We start from the raw sequence: 16,461 nt of genomic DNA, 5'->3' as shown, positions 1-16,461 counted from the left end.
CTACACAGAGTTGCTGCATCTTCAAACCACTTTGCACCACCACCCCTCCACCTTCATGCTGTCTCTGACTTAATCAGTTTTCTGTCTGTCACTCATGCATGCTGTTTTGTACTGAGTGCTTTCCATCAATCCATGCACTTTTTTAACCACGTATCCAGTTTAGGACCACAGGGATGTCTGGAGCCTATCCTAGCAGGCAAATGACAAAAGGTGGGGTAGACCCTGGACAGGTTGTGACTCCCAGAAGAACCAGACTGACAAATAAAAATGTTTGCTAATGAAAAAAAAATCTCTCTGTTACTACAGTGACCCTAATGAACTGTAGTGATGCTTGTCCCTTGGTGTATTTTATTAAACAGATACACGATACATTTCATTTGTATGCACCTGTAGGGCTAGTCACACCCTCACTAATAAATACAGATGTCACGTTATCTTGTTTGTCTGCCTCGTTTTGAAGGGTCTTGTCCCACTCAGGGAATGTTAGGGATTAATCCGATTTCCCTGATACACAAGAATATGCGCTCATTTTTCTTTTCTCTTCACTCAGTTAGCACACACAATGTGGCCCACAGGCTGATATAAATTGCCCATCATCAAGAGATCCAAGATGGATGGAATCATTTCCCAGCATTGCCCCCTCCCTCCTCTGCCTGCCATTGTGTGTCAGTCTTTCAAGACTTTATAAAATTGCCTTAAGTGCATAGCCTAAGGCACACTTTAAGCTCCCATCTCGGTGTCTGCCTAATCTAATGTGGGCATGCAAGGAATTTAAAGGTTTTTGCATCCCTATAGAAACATACGGTTAGCCTTGCTTATGTGCAGTGTGACAAGTGAGGTTAAACAACTGCAGCTATGGTCATGTAGCGTATACAGCAGCGCCACCATGTTGGCTTAAAAATAATGATACAGATTTACTGTTTGACTTATGCTGTAAGTATAATGTCTAAACATGTGGGTAAGGTGTACATTTAGTAACAGGATGTGTAGAGGGGCTCAGTCTTTCAAAGTTAAGTTGTGGTTTAGCAAGACTCAAAGGTTTAAATACTGAATGTGCTTAAAACTTTGTGAGCTTTCTTTGTAACTCTTGCTGTCACTTATCTTGCGGCTTGACACCGAACTGCGTAAAAACCGGAGCCCCATCAAGTTCTGTCAGAAATTTTAAGTCCTGTAAGTTTTGATGTAAAGTTGTCAATAGATCACTGCGTGGATATAAAGTGGTCAGCAGTTGGTGTGTGATGAATGTCATGTCATCAGTCTTACTGTGGTCAAAAATGTCACTTTCTCTTGGGGATGTTTTATATTCTTGGGCCACCGAGCCCCAATAAGGTCAGGCAACACATCAAACGTGGCATACATAAATCCCCAGGCAGGGATTGTTCTCCTGTCAGCTTCCCCCCCGGCACAGAGGATAAGCAAACATCTAACAAGTCAAAAGTTAGAAACAGATCATGCCAAGGATTGAGTTTTCACCAGGGGAGAGATGGATTCATCCCAAAGTTACAAAGCATCACACATTGTGTCAATCTGTCACGTCAAAAGAAAGCCTGCATTGGAAAGTAGGTTGTATTAGATCGTGACAATCAGTTTGAGTATGTAATAGCACCCTACTTGTTACCTTATGGTACCTCATCACTCTCCTACAGGAATTACCCAAAGTGCTGAAAAGTGTGCACTATTGTTATAAAATATGTGCACAGCAGTTTTGTCACGTTAAAAGATTCTTTTCTAACCTTTACTCTGCAGCTGTGCAAAGATGTACTGACTACAGTGTTGTGAAGAAGTGTTTTCCTTTCCTGATTTCTTAGTTTTGCATATTTGTCACACTTACATGTTTATCTTGTAATATTAGATAAAGATAACCTGAGTAAATACAATGTTTTTAAATCATGATTTCATGTATTAAGGGGAAAAAAGCTATTTGAACCTACCTGGCACTGTTAAAAAAAACAATTGCCACATCTCCCCAACCCCACTCCCTTTGTTAAATCATTAATTTAATGGAATTTACCACAATTTTTGGAAAGCTGAGTTGAATTTAAGCAGCCACACCCAGACCTTCTGAATCAAGAAGTCACTTTAGAACCTCTCTGACAAAGTGAAGTAGGTTAAAAGATCTCAAAAAGCAACACATCATGCCATGAGCTAAAGGAACTTAAGAACAAATAAGAAAACAAGTCACATCAACCTTGGAAGGGTTCCTAAGGCATTGGGACTTCATCAAACGATGGTGAGAGTCATTTTCCACAAAAAGAGAGAACTAGGAACAGTGTTGAGGCTTCCAAGGAGTGTTCGGACTATCAAAATCACTCCAAGAGTGCATCAATGACTCATACACGAGGTCCAAAACAACGCAGAAAAGCATCTAAAGAACTGCAGGCCTCACTTGCCTCAATTAAGGTCAGCATTTATGATTCAACAATAAAAAAGAGACTGGGCGAAGGTGGCATCCACAGGAGAGCTCCAAGGAGAAAACCACTGCTGACGATCCCCAAAACTTCTGGAGAAATAATCTGTGGATTGAAAAGACAACAGTCAAGTATGGTGATGGTGGTAATGTGGTATGTGATGGTAATGTGATGGTCTGAGGCTGCTTTGTTGTGTCAGGACATGAATGACTTGTTGTAATTGATGGATCGATGAATTCTGCTCTCTACTAGAAATCCTGAAGGAGAATGCCCAGCCACAAGTTTGTTCCCTGAAACTCAAGTACACTTGGATTATAGAGCATGATAATGATCTGAATATCAAATGCTTGATTGCGGTTGTTGCTGCCAAGGGTGGCACAACTAGATATTAGATTTAGGAGGTAATTATATTTTCGCACAGGGCCAGTTTGGTTTGAATAGCATTTTTTCCCCCTTAATAAATAAAATTAGCATTGAAAACTGCATTTTGTTCTTGCTTAAGTGTCCTTTGTCTAATGTTAAAATTTGTTTGATGATCTTAAACATTTAAGTGTGACAAATAAGCAAAAAGAAAGTCGTGGTGATATTGCGTACAGTTTCTCACTGGGTTCATATAGCTGTAAATAGATTTGCACTTGCTTAAACCAACATTAATCTTAATGTTGAAACTGGAACATCTGGAGAGCCACACACCTGTACAGACAAAAAAATGATGGAAAGTCCAACATGCAATTTCAACATTGAACTACTTCTGCAATCATCAGCAGTGCGGTATCATAAAATCCTTCTCAGCTATCATATGACTCCTATTCCAGGGCTAAACTTGCGCCATATTTCACCCACAGGTGCTTCTTTGGTGACTTGTAGACATGTTGTTTATTTGCTTCAAACGTTCATTTTGCACCAGTTTTGAAGAAATTAATGTTTCTGATATGACCAATTCGTAGAGGTTCTGCTGTATGTATAAATACATATAGTTTAATTTATTTATAAACTGTGATTCAAATTTATAACTAAACTTTTTTAAGAACTGCTGATGCTAGCTTAATGAGTGGGTCATTCGCTTTTTTCTCTTTTATCCTTTCTTTCTTTTTCTTTTGGTTTTTGTCTTAATTGGTTTATGCTTTTTGTTTTAGCATGCAGTCTGCTGAAAAGCACATATCAGTTGTGTACACAGAATGGCCACAGCCCAGTTAAGAAGAGAAGCAAAAGGGGGAGGATATCCGTTTATCGTTTCATTGCTGTGCACACACAAACAACCCACAGTGTCGGTTGGCCCTGGCTGGAAATTTGCAACTGGCTCCATGGTCTCTTCCAGGAATAATAAATATTTCTGCCACATTGATCAAATGACAAAGCAGGATTAGCTCGCACAGCAGCCACTGCCCGCTTAAACAAATCAAAAGCCAGTGCGTCTTATATTGTCTTGAATCACTAGTATGCATCTTTTTCCCTTTTTTTCTTCTTCTTGGCTTTATAAAATTAGTAGTAGGGTGAGCAGAGCGCCTTGCAGGACAACAGGTGTTTGCTAGTGACGGCACGAAGCTAAAAGTCAGGTTGGGTGTTGCGGCAAAGGCTGTGTTCAGAATAAAGCCTCGGTGATATTTAATCAGCAAGGATGGTATTTCTGAAGGCACAAAATGAGTCGGGGGTGAATGACAAATGGAAGAGAGACGCTCCTTTCATTTCACCTACTAGTGGTGTGAAGTGGGGACTGGCTGCAACCATTTGCGCTGCCTCCGCGGGGTGGTATTAGTTCTGCGGTGTTTTTTTAGGGGAGCGCTTCACGCCGGGGAGCGACAACTTTCGTGTAAAATGACTTTCAGGAATGACCCAAAAGCATCCTTTATTCCCGTCATATCACTAGACTCGAAGCCGAATAAGCAAACCTTGCGACGGCGTGCGTTTATTTTTTCACTGCATCTGCCTCCCCCCCTCACACCAGCAGAGAGGAACAGAGTATCAATCTGATGCTGTCCACCGTTTCCAGGGTGAAAATCCCCCTAAGGAAGCATTCAAAAGCTGCTAATTAAAACAGCTGAGGGGGGGAAAAATCAGCCGAAAGTGGGGGGGGTAAAAAAGGACAGGATAACCGGGGGGGGGGGGAAGAGGATTATAGTCGTTTGGAAAAGATCTCTAGAAGAATATAAAGCACGCAGAGAGGCAAACAGGTAAATATAAAGGCTTTTAACTTGTGCGTGAAGAGGAAATAACGCTGTTTTCTGTATCACTTGACTCGTTGGTATTTATCTGCGTATAGCGAATCAATCAGCACCGGTCTGCTTGGACAGCTCCGTGCGTCCTCCCCCTCCTCCGTCTCTGCCTCTCTATCTGCTCCAGCTGAAATGCTGCTCGTAGCCACACCAGAGCCGTGTCGATTAGTCTGTTCGCTTTTTTTCTTCTTCTTTCTCTCTATGAAACAATCTCTCCAGCTCTCGAGTCATATTAGTAATAATTAAATAAAAACGCCGAAGCGATGTCGAGAAGTCCTGTGAAGTCGTGTCACCGCTGGAATTAAACCTCTAATTGCCTCTGCCTCCTCCTTGCAGGAACGATTCTTGGGGAGCCTGGTCCACAAAAGGATGTAAAACGGTGCTTACAGATGCATCCCATACAAAATGCTTATGTGATCGTGTATCTACCTTCGCCATTTTGGCTCAGCAACCAAGAGAAATAGTAAGTAGGCTATTGATTTGCTATTCGATGTGGGTTTCATGAGCTCATGTAAAGGAGAAAGGCTCCCTGTTCGTGTGTGTATGTGTGTGTGTCTGTGTGTGTGCTGGTGAGAATGAAAATTGAATCTTCGTGTGTGCTAATCCTGTTAAATAGTAATACAGTGGTAAAGGGGAGATTGTGGGGGGGAGTATTTTCTAGTTTGGGCATAGACTTAGATAGATAGATTGTGTATGGGCATGCAGAGGGGGAGGGTGTGTGCGTGCTGGTGCTTGTCTTTAAGTGTCTCCTCATCAATCATGTTAGGGAAGAGATAAAGATAAAGTTCACCTTTTTTGGGTGCTGTTTTCTTTACTGACCTGTCCACAAAAAAAGCTGACAAATTCTTGCAGGTGAGATCTTTAAATTGTGTTTTGAGCACAATTGTGTGTTGCAATTAGACTGGGGTAAAGGAAGCAGGAGCCTGTAATTTCCTGAAAAGATAAAGTAATTAAATCTGAGAACATGCAGTACTTACACTGTGGCCTTCCTCTCTGTCAGGCCTAAATCATACAGCATCATTTTTCTTGCAGCAAAGTGCTTATTTTGTCTAGCTTTGATTTACTGAATATGGTTTATAATATGGGAAACCGCATTAGTGTATGTGAAGGAAGCCTCAGTGGCTGGCCCGCGATTGGCCAGCCTCCTTGACTTCCAAGTGTGACTGAGAAAACACAGCATAAAACAAAAACATTGGTTATAATTACTTCCACTGTTTATTCTCCTGCAACATGATCTCCTGGAAAGTTTTATGCAAGTATCTAAACAAGCTTCAAGCCCACACATGCAACTAAAACCTCAATGTAAATTAAGTCGCACTGTGGATTATTCATATTGTTGGTGGTGGTTGTTTTGATTGCTTCCCTCTCTGGCCAATAATAAAGATTTACTGTCCTGCATGAACCACATCCAGCCTCCCACTGACTGGTTCGTCTTGCTCTGTCATCCCTACAGACCATGGAGTACTCAGGGGTCCCATCTGTGACATTGATAGTTGGCTGTGGCTTGTCTTGCCTCGCCTTGATCACATTGGCAGTGATCTACGCAGTGCTATGGCGGTAACTGCAACGCTTTAAGTGCATACATTTCAACCAAACAATAATAATAATTCTCAGTTGTTATGTGATGTTTCATAATCTGGTGAAAGTTCTGGTAAAACTTAAAGTCTGGTTAATTCTCTTCCCTTGTTTTTTTTAGATATATCCGCTCTGAGCGATCCATCATCCTGCTCAACTTCTGCTTATCTATAGTCTGCTCAAACATATTGATCCTTGTTGGGCAAACACAGACCCACAATGTGGTAAGTGCAATTTAAGGATTTATTGGGCACAGATTCCAAAGTGTGGAGGTGCATGGGTTAGAAAGATCCAAATGACACCACGCTCACCTACACCAGCTTTAACACAGCTCAGCCTTCTTAATTTTCATTCTGGCATTTCTTTGAGCTCAACAGGTAATAGTTTACCATGCAGAATTATGCAGAGCTGTGCATATTATCATGTAGAATGTAATGAGGTATTGAGGATGAAAAGATATGCTACAAATGCTCCATCATATTCACCTGTTCCCAGTCAGCTGGAGAAGTGTTAGTCAAATTTGCTCATCTTTAAGGCAGAGATTTGAATCAATAATCAGTCCCATTCTTCATCTGCCAACTCTTATCTTCAAAATAGCACCTTTTGAACTCCAGATTTCTTTAAAGAATATCTTTTTTAAAGAATCTAGTAGTTAGCATTTTGCTGTGTTCAAGTAAATTACTCGTTTTCTTTTAGGTCTCACAGAAGCCTTTTATATTCATTCCAAATGGAAAATAATGTGTGTCTAATGCCTCCTTAAGATGCAGACCTACTCTGCCTTGGCTTAGAACCATACATATTACTCTGGTGAAACTTGAGACAACCCCCAATCTGTTGGCACTGAAACTACAGTGATATTCAGACACAGTTAAAAGTGCAAAGCAATAAAAGAATTAACATAAAAGACTGTCGGGACCTTCTATATATTATAGAGTTCCTTAAAAAGTCAAGATAGGTTGGCAGCAAGTAGTGTAAGAGCAGAAAGGCAGACATTTTGCACACCAGCACACATGGTGCATGGGTCAAACGCAGGAAATTAGCATTCTGTCCTGCTAAGACTGAATGTGGATTTGGCATTGCTGCAGTGACTCAAAAGCATCGCGGAGAGATAGCAAATCATTTTTTTTTCTTCAGATATCAACAAGAGCTGAATTTCTGATCAAGTCACGGCAGGATTCGAAAACCCAGCTGCTGCTGGAGAAGCGCTTCCAGTAAAATGCGTCGTTTCCTTCCTCCTGCTTTGTCACTGGCCAGCGAACAAGTAGCTAATGTAAAAGATTGTTTGGCAAAAAAGTAGTTAGGATTTACAAGCTGCCCACACAGATGCCCTTCTCGGTCATTTGGCAGCACTACAGTGTGACACATTGTCTGATTACAGGCATTTTATTGTGTAACCACTTTCTCGGTATATCTTTACCTTTTGCGAGACACACATGGCTTTTTGTCCCTCATCTCATTATTCCTCAGTGTTTCTCGTATTCGCTTCCATTTTGTTTTTGTTTGTTTGTTTGTTTGTTTTGTTTTTTCAGCTCATTAATAAGGCACATCTGGATATTCTCATATCGCAGCAGTCAAAGATTTTAGAATCTAAATCACAGACAAAAATCCCTTTAAAATGCTTGTAAAAATGAAAGAAATGTGTCAAAAGAGTTAGGGGGTCTTTTGTCATTAGAAGTATTGCTGGTGCTGTATAACACGAGTACTGACTTGCCACTCTTACCTTCTAGTACTTTAGGACCAGATGGGCCAACTAGTGGTTCTTACTACTCATAAATCAAAATACTGCTTGTTAATTTTCCCGAGTTCATCGAAAATGGAAACATGGACAACAAATGAATAAGGAAACTAATCTAATAAGAATCAACAAGATAAATTATGGACAAAAATGTGCTAGTTGTTAGCATCGTGACGCGAACCCGAGCTGGTTCATTACAAACAGTCTCGTAAAATAACAAAAACAGCATCCGCACATAACAAGTTCATCTGTGTCCCTGCTGGCCCTCGCATCTCTGGCACACTGTAGTAGCCAAGACGCTGAATCCACAAAGCTTCAGGGCATTTTTTAAAGCTGAGCTGATTTGAAGCCCTGTCAGATTTAATCAGGGCTTCAGCCATCTCCTGTCTTGATTGTAAGGACCACCACTTAACATGGAATACTCACTCGGCTCGCCTCTAATAGGATGTCTGTCTATGAAATCTGTAAAGAGATTAGGTGTTTTTCCCCCCCGAAAATCCACTGACATACTGAAGATGTAATTTCAGCATCTGTTAGACTGACTCAACAAGCTACCTTGTCAGACTCACGGGGATCAAAATAAGCAGTGCTGACAGATTTGTTTGGAACGGACCAACACTGTTATTAATACTGAACTTTGAAGCTACACAAATCTGGATCAAGGTTGTTGGTGTAATTGAACCCACAGAATTGTAACCTGGCTTTGAAATTCCTCTTAGTTTCACTGAAATTTTCAGCAGCTTTAAACTTATTGTTTTGTCTGGTTCAGTTTTTATGATCTGTTTTCTCCATTAGTAAACAGGTGTTTTTGTATAAAGCAGAAGCAAGTGGCTGCTGAGCTAAACTATAGATTCTGCTTTCAGTAAGTGACTAGAAAAACCACCCAAAGATTCATTACTTGCAGATTTTGCCTCATTCTTACATTAGCAGATTTAGAATTTTGAGCCAAGCACACTATTATCAAACTGCTGTTGTGGCTTCTGTGCATAAATTATCTTTACTTCTAAAGCAAGCACACAAAAAGCACAAATGTGCTTATTTACCATGGCCTCGAGAACCAAAACTAGATTTAATTGGGGACCTCAAAACTCAGCTAGCTGAGTACTGTCGTCAAGAGTAGTAAAATGTATTTATTCAAGTGCAGCTGCGCTGTAGATAAAACTTCCCAAACAATGCAATTATTACTAGTGTCCCTTTGCTCTGTATTGAACACTCTGTTGTAACAATATTTGAGAAAATGCTCATCTGTTTGATCAGACACTCTGTAGAAGCCGGTGTTTGAGTGATAGGCCACCAAGAGGAGAAAACAGTCCCTGTGTGGGTTTAATTGCCATGCTGCCTGACACAGCCTCACTTGTTTTTCCTCCATCTCCTGTAAGAAGTGCACATAATTGGCTCCACTGTTTGTGGATTCCGAGTTGCTCATCATCTAATAGAAATCATCTTTTTGCTATGGAGGTGTCCTCTGGGAGCAGGAAGACAGTGAATCACCTTTGCCTGTGTATGCTTTTCCTTTGTCCTCTGTTTCTGTTGATCCTGGTTTATAGAAAGACAAACAAAGACAAGCAGGAGCTGTTGGCTTTGCCTGGGAAGATGCAATTAGAGAGTCTTGGAGCTAGAGAGGCCGTTCCACTAAAATGCTCTTACTATGAAATACATAAGGCAGATGGGGTCAAGGTGTCATAAGTCTTCTGAAATGAGAACCAGTTTATAGCTTTATCTTCATTTTAAACCTCCTGATGTTACAAGTTATCACAAGTGAATTGCTGGCAGTCACTCCCTTTGTGACATTACAGTGTTTATACACTTTGATCTGCGACAGCATTGCAGATGCTTGCCTGGCTTATTTGATGTTTGCTTTGAGAGGGGATTTTTTTCTAAACTCCTACTGCCTGTTCCCACTGTCACAGGCAAGTCAGAGGCATTTCAGCAGAGTTAGGGAGGTTTTCCTTACATATAGATATCGGATAGGTGACAGATTTTGATATGAAATGGCCATTGCATGTCCTCTGAAAGTTTCAGGTGGATTGTAAAGATGGTTGTAATGATGAAGAGCCAGACAGAGATTTTTTGTTTTTTTAATGGTGGTTATAGTCCTTTATTGATGCTGCTTAGCAACAGCAGCAACTTAGTTGGGCTCCACACTGAATTAGTGCTCTGTGATTTAGGGTTAAAGTCAACCCTCCATGAAGTGATTCACTCATCACCCACTGGTCATTAGTAGCCATTTAAGGCTCACAGTCCTTATGTCACCCTGCTTTTGTATATTGCTCACCTTGCAGTGTGCCAGTCAACTTATTCTTCGCACCCATTGATTGTTACTTACCTCAGAGTTGAAGTTACTGTAACTTGGTTCATGGTCACTTTACATCAATAGCAATTATTTCCTTTCATGTCTTCAATTTGCTGAGTTTTATTGCAATCCACATTTGCTTTTTGCCATATTATTGCTTGTCTCTTAATGTGTGTACAGCCCTTTGAGAAATGTTGACACCACTTAAAAGGAATACAGTTAAAGATGGTCATCTACCTTGATGCTTCCTTTAAGGTGTTTATCAAGCATTAGTTAATGTTACCAATGCACTTATGTGAGTCTGCATGCATGAAAGCATTGAATGTTGATGATTCATCTTCAGCATTTGATGATGAAGGCCTCACAAGCCACAATCTCTGATTTGTGGCCCGTCACGCAGCGACAAGTGTCAGGTGTCAGTCTGTAGCTTCATGTGACCGGATTCCTGTGAAAATCACTTGTAGGCTTGTGCTCCTTCACCTGAGACGGAAACATATGTTTAGGGTTCAGGACTGGAAATTGCCACAATGACTGTCCCCTGTTAATACAAAGCCTAAGTCGCCGCTGTTACCAGGCAACATTACATGATCCTGAATACAGATCATAAAAGTCAGTGTGACATCATCAGTGCTGCATAGCAACAGTAACCAGGAGATTCAAAGCCGATGACAGTCGGTAGTCTTTGCCGCTGATCTAAAGGCACTCTGAGGATACTGTTGTGGTTTCTCGGGGGCTGATTTCATGTTGTCAGCACCTCATCATAAACAGCATCGCTGAGAAAGCAGCACTTTGTTTAGAATCTTTCTTTGTGTTGCGTGAACTGACGCCAACACTGACGCTAACAGGAGCGTGACAGTGAGGTCAAGAATGGTGACAGGCACACATTATCACTGTACTTTTACTCTTTCTGTGCAGCAACATGAAGGAAACCATGAAATGAGACCACCCCTCATCCATCCATTCTCTTCCATTTATCCTTATCAGGGTCACAGGGGGCAGAAGCCTAACTCAGCCATCATAGGGCGAGAGGCAGAGTACATTTCAGATAAGTCACCATCACAGGACCAACTCATAGAGGCAGACAACCATTCAAACTCACATTATTCCTCATCCAAATGACCTTAAATTCAACACTGCACTTACTCGGATCCTCAGCAGTGCACGTCAAGTTTGAAGTAGACAGGATAAACAGATAGATCCCTGAGATGTGCAGCATTATTTTGACAGAGTAGTTAAAAATAATGGAATTGGAAGAATGAAGCTTTTTTGCCATTTACTACCATTAAAACATGCATAATATATGCACTTAGTCATCGTTTATTAAACATAATCAAGGGTCCATGCACCAAATATTCGACATACAATAACTGCAACACACAATAGCACATAGTTTCAGCACACTACAGGCTTCATCTCCTTAGGATGAGGTGCACGGAAGTGGGATTTGGTTCATCCTCTTCAATCCAGTTCAAGGTTTCACTTTAACTAAATTGATGTCACACAGAGTAGAAAGTGACTAAATCAACATGCTGCTCATTCCTACATACTTGGCAGGAATCCTCTGATTATGTTGGAGAGAATAACTGGATGTACTGTTTAGAGCCTTGGGAGTGTTATATATTGAGATAAAGTAGGCAGAAGTAGAATTGTTATCGGGATGAGTTCACTTCAGGTTCATGTGAGGCACATCCACAGACCAGGAAGTAGAAGTAGCCATTTTCTGGCTGTAGTGGCAAAGTCAATACATTTTTTTCAGCGTTCCTCTGCGGTTCAACAACTCTTTGCCACTACCACTTTTGTTGTTTGGAGTTTTTTAACGTCCTCCACCCAAGCACCCACTGTGTAACGCACTGGGGCACTTGCTGCTTGATTCAGAAGGAGGGTGCTTCAGTCAAAATAACCACCAGCCTCCTCCTCCTACAGTGATTCAGTACAGTTGGGAAGATAAAAGCAATGTTATATAGTCCAGTTCAGATTGTTCTACAGCATTTTAAATAATGTTGTAGGTCTCTGCTGCGAAAACACAGTGAGTAATCTATTTCTTCAGGTTTCATTAAAATTTAGAGTTTTAACCTGACAGTGTATGACTTTGAGTATTCTCATAAAACCAGTTAATGAACCTATAAATAATGGAAATAACCAAATATTGAATATTAATTGGACCCTGAAAACAATTTCATCAGCAACAGTAGTGTGAACAAGTAATAACATAATAGAAAGTTATGTATGAATAATATGTCACTGCTCTTTTTTACTTTGTGGCTTTGAAGGTAGAAGTGTCAGAGACCTTTTAGTCAGAGTTTAGGCAGGACACATTAATTCTTCAAATGTCCTGTCCTCATCTTAAACTGTCACTGCTGAACAGGCTTGAAGCATACCCCATCACCACCTACCCTTACCTCAGCGTCTATTAGCTCTGCGATGTTTTAATGTTGGTCCCTTCCTCGGTTCCTCTGTTTCCATGGATACCGACACAGTGTACTCAGCATCTCAGAGCATTTGCCTTTTTAAAGGGCAACGTGAACTCTGGGTTTCAGCCTCGTTTCTGTATAGCTGCCTTCCTTCAACCGATGCCATCGTAATATCCTCATAGTGTGGCTTCCTCTCTCTTCAAATGCACAGCTTTCATTTTGGAGGACTAATGAGGCTGGACGGCACAGGCATCCAAGTGAACCATGAAGCATAGTGGTTGCATATGACCCGTTTCCAGGAAACAAGGCAGGCTCTATTTTCAGCACCTTGGACAGCACATGAGCAACAGCAACGCTAGAATTAGCTTTGGGTGCAAGTCTACAAGCTGTCTAGCTACTGTATGGTTTCCCATTTCCCTTTTGTCTCCTTCACAAAATCAGGATGTGAAATTGCTGGAGGTTTTTTTGGTCACGTACTCCATCCAGTAATGATCACTGCCAGTAACAATCACAGTGCATGCTAACATGTGGATATAGGTTACTAAATTTTAAAACATCCATATTGAAAGGTCAGAATTTGTCAAAAGTGGGCAGACTCCCACATACATGCCTTTTCTTAATCTCAGTTTATCAAAGATTTATAGCGCAGCATGTTTGTGATTTCTAAAACGGCACCTGTAATTACCACACGAGCAGGTGGCAATGCGTCATGGGAGTGTGATGTGTTATGATTGTTGTGGGTTTCTTTCTTCTTTCTTTTTTTTCCCTGTTGCTTCGATACTACTGTCTGCAGCATTAGCCACAAGTGTATTGAATCCACCTAAACCTCACAAAAACAAAATAGTTTTCCTTCACCATTTATAGTAACATAAATACTATACGTGTTTACGGATTTTGAAGCTTTTAAAGTTGCAGTTGGATTGCTTTGTTTCCAGTTAGACTCTGTGGAAAAAGCAAAAGTTTCCAGAAATGATTGTCACACTTGCAGGTACATTTAGGCTGACATTTTTGCACTTAATGAAATGTGTAAATGAACACACTGCTGATTATTTAACAGTTGGAACCTGCCAAAACTGACTAATATTCTACTTCGGTGCTTTGGATTATTTTGCTACATTAGCAAAGCATTATTTTACCAGCAGCTCTTCTTTGCAACCAGTAATGAAATTCCTTTAACTTCCTTAATCCACAGTGACTGCTGAATTAAAAAAATATCCAAAAGCATTTAAGTATCTAAGAAAATGACAAATACATACTGCACCTGAATGCATCCTACATGAATTTTCCACTTGAATGCACATTTATGTAATTAATATCCCTCGTGGGTGTAGTTTAACAGAATTTCCCACTTCCCGGGAATAAGGTAATGCAGGATTATTGTCTCGCATAAACCCCGTGAGCACTACAGGGGATAGATGGATTTAGTGCGCCTTTCACAGTGGGGATGAAAAAGTGTATGGGAGATCTCACAGCATGGTGTATACTCCCCCGGACGAGATGATGCACTTCAATCTTTTGCGTCTTTGTACAGTATTACTCAGTTTACCAAATCTTCACAGTGCAAACAATCTGAGCAAAAAGAAAAAAAGCTTAATCTCTTCTCGCTCACAAATGTCAGCATGTAATGACAAGATTCTCAAGGATACTTCTTCATTTCTAATCCTCTTCTAAACGATCCCATTTGGAGCGTGGGACAAAGATGGACAAACTAATGAAGATGAAAAGTGGCATCAATCCAATGTGCTGCCTCCGACACATGCGTTCTCTAACGTTTAAGCAGTGTTGTGGGTTTGTTGCCCCTTCTGTCTGTGTAAAACAGTTGACCTTGGTTCACATGGCTCCAGGTTGGATCGTCTGCATACTAATGAGGTTTAGTGTGGAGGAATGCTACGCTGTGTTTTTTTGTGTTGGCTAGACTGGCTTTGATCTAAACTACTATCGCTGACTCTGTTGGTGCAAAGCAGACTTTCCCTGAGCTGCACAGGATACTAATGGATGGTCTGTGTTGTTCGTATGGCCGGAATGATTCAAGGAAATGAGGGATTATCAATAGAATTGATGCATCTCCGTAGGAAGCCTGTTGCTTCAAAGGAATCTATATTTATTAGCTGTTAGTAAACTGCATTTCTTTTAAATATGAAGCTCTGCCTCTGTCTGACATGTTTTGGTCTCCATCCAATAGAGCGTCTGCATCATGACAACAGCCTTCCTGCACTTCTTCTTCCTGGCGTCGTTCTGCTGGGTCCTAACAGAGGCCTGGCAGTCCTACATGGCAGTGACAGGAAAGGTTCGGACCAGGCTCATCCGTAAGCGCTTTCTGTGTCTGGGTTGGGGTAAGTAAAGCAGCATGTTTCTCTAAACCTCTCCATTATCTCCCATCATCCCAGCAGCTGCCATTTTCTCACAATATCTCTGGCCGCGGTGTCTTTCCAAGTAACTGCACCGTCTCTTCCTATTCATCCTCTCCGTGGGGCTGCTAGATCCTCATCCTGTCAGGCGCTTTTGTTGTGATGCTTTTTCCAGTCAAGCTCTCTAAGGGCTGGGTAAATGGACCAGTCATGAGCAGTGTGGGGGGGAAGGACAGACTGGTGCGGCTCTTCAATTGCAGGTTACAATGACCTTATGTCTGATAAAGAGGGTCTGAGCCAGGCATTCACACTGCAGCAGAATACATTTCATCTGAAACCCTCTGATGTACAGTTTAGAAGAAGGAAATGTTTGCAGAGGCAAAATGCACTGAATGCAACTAGTACAGCATATGTATCATCTTTCTTTACAGATTTTAATCATAAGCACCATACAAATATCAATAAATACACGCGGCATCAAAACCTACAAGATTTCCCTTCATTTGATAACTGCCAGTATCAATCCCTGTCCAAACAGCCTTTTCTTACAAAAATCTCTCCTAAAAAAAAAAAAAATCAATTTGATTATGAAAGAGCCCACACTCATTCTTCTTGTTACCTAGCAACAAACAAGGCTCTCTTAGTCATTGCAGTGCCATGGCTTGCAAAAAAAATGGACAAAGCCTGTTCTGCAATCACACAGATTTCTAAAAAAGTACTAATATACATTTTGACAAATAAATGAGATTGTGTCGTCCCACAGTGATGTTGCATTGCAGTACAGATTACTCTATTCGTTTACTCATGCCACAACAAGAACATAATTCTTTAATCCTCTACAGATTACGACCTTATTCAAACAAAACACTGATCTAAAAGAGACAAGCAGCACAGAGTGCCTGTGGTCTCTTAATTCACCTGTTTGAAGCGCAGTGTCTCCACCAGATTGTTGCCTGCGCTGTGATTTACGACATGCTTGCGAACACCCAGCACTCTATACCTCTCCGGCACTGCAGAGAAGCACTGGATGGCAACGGGGTCTTCGGCTCGTGCCTCCAGGAAACTGATTACATCAATAGCACCTGCTTGCGCTGCTTGGAGAGGGATAGTGTTAATATTCCAAGTACATAGTAGCAAGAACCGAATCAATTACACCAATCTATAATGAGGAGACGTACAGCCAAATCCCTTCTTGTAAAAGGTGTGGAAGGTGGAGACGTGTTGTACAGTACAGTGATGAAATTTCTGGACATGATGCACTGCTGCCCTTTTGTCGAAGCCGCGTACAGTCTGTTCTTTTCTGCCACTTAAAGAAATAAATTGAATTGCCCATACTTGATCATATACTCTCAGATGTCTGTATAGTCTCATACTGTGGCTTCTAATGAAATCAATCGGGTTGCACTTTCCTTAATGACTGGAAGGCACAGTTGACTTCTTCTCCCTTGAAGTGGGTTTATGCTCTCAGCTCTAACAAG

General features: G+C 41.1%; 1 protein-coding gene across 4 annotated transcripts in view; it reads left to right on the top strand.

The window, feature by feature from the left end:
• adgrb3 (adhesion G protein-coupled receptor B3) overlaps positions 1-16,461 on the top strand; it is a 116,956-nt gene that overhangs the window by 90,903 nt on the left and 9,592 nt on the right. For all 4 annotated transcript variants that reach the window (XM_082557178.1, XM_082557181.1, XM_082557179.1 and 1 more), the window contains 4 exons: positions 4,958-5,084; positions 6,075-6,178; positions 6,318-6,420; positions 14,818-14,968. In XM_082557178.1, the coding sequence (XP_082413304.1) occupies positions 4,958-5,084; positions 6,075-6,178; positions 6,318-6,420; positions 14,818-14,968 (485 nt within the window). The remainder of the gene's footprint in view (positions 1-4,957; positions 5,085-6,074; positions 6,179-6,317; positions 6,421-14,817; positions 14,969-16,461) is intronic.

The sequence above is a fragment of the Aulonocara stuartgranti genome (assembly GCF_965226115.1).
Source record: "Aulonocara stuartgranti genome assembly, chromosome: 13".
NCBI classification, from domain to species: Eukaryota; Metazoa; Chordata; class Actinopteri; order Cichliformes; family Cichlidae; genus Aulonocara; species Aulonocara stuartgranti.
The sequence above is the reverse complement of the archived record's forward strand: the minus strand, read 5'-3'. Positions and strand labels throughout refer to the sequence as shown.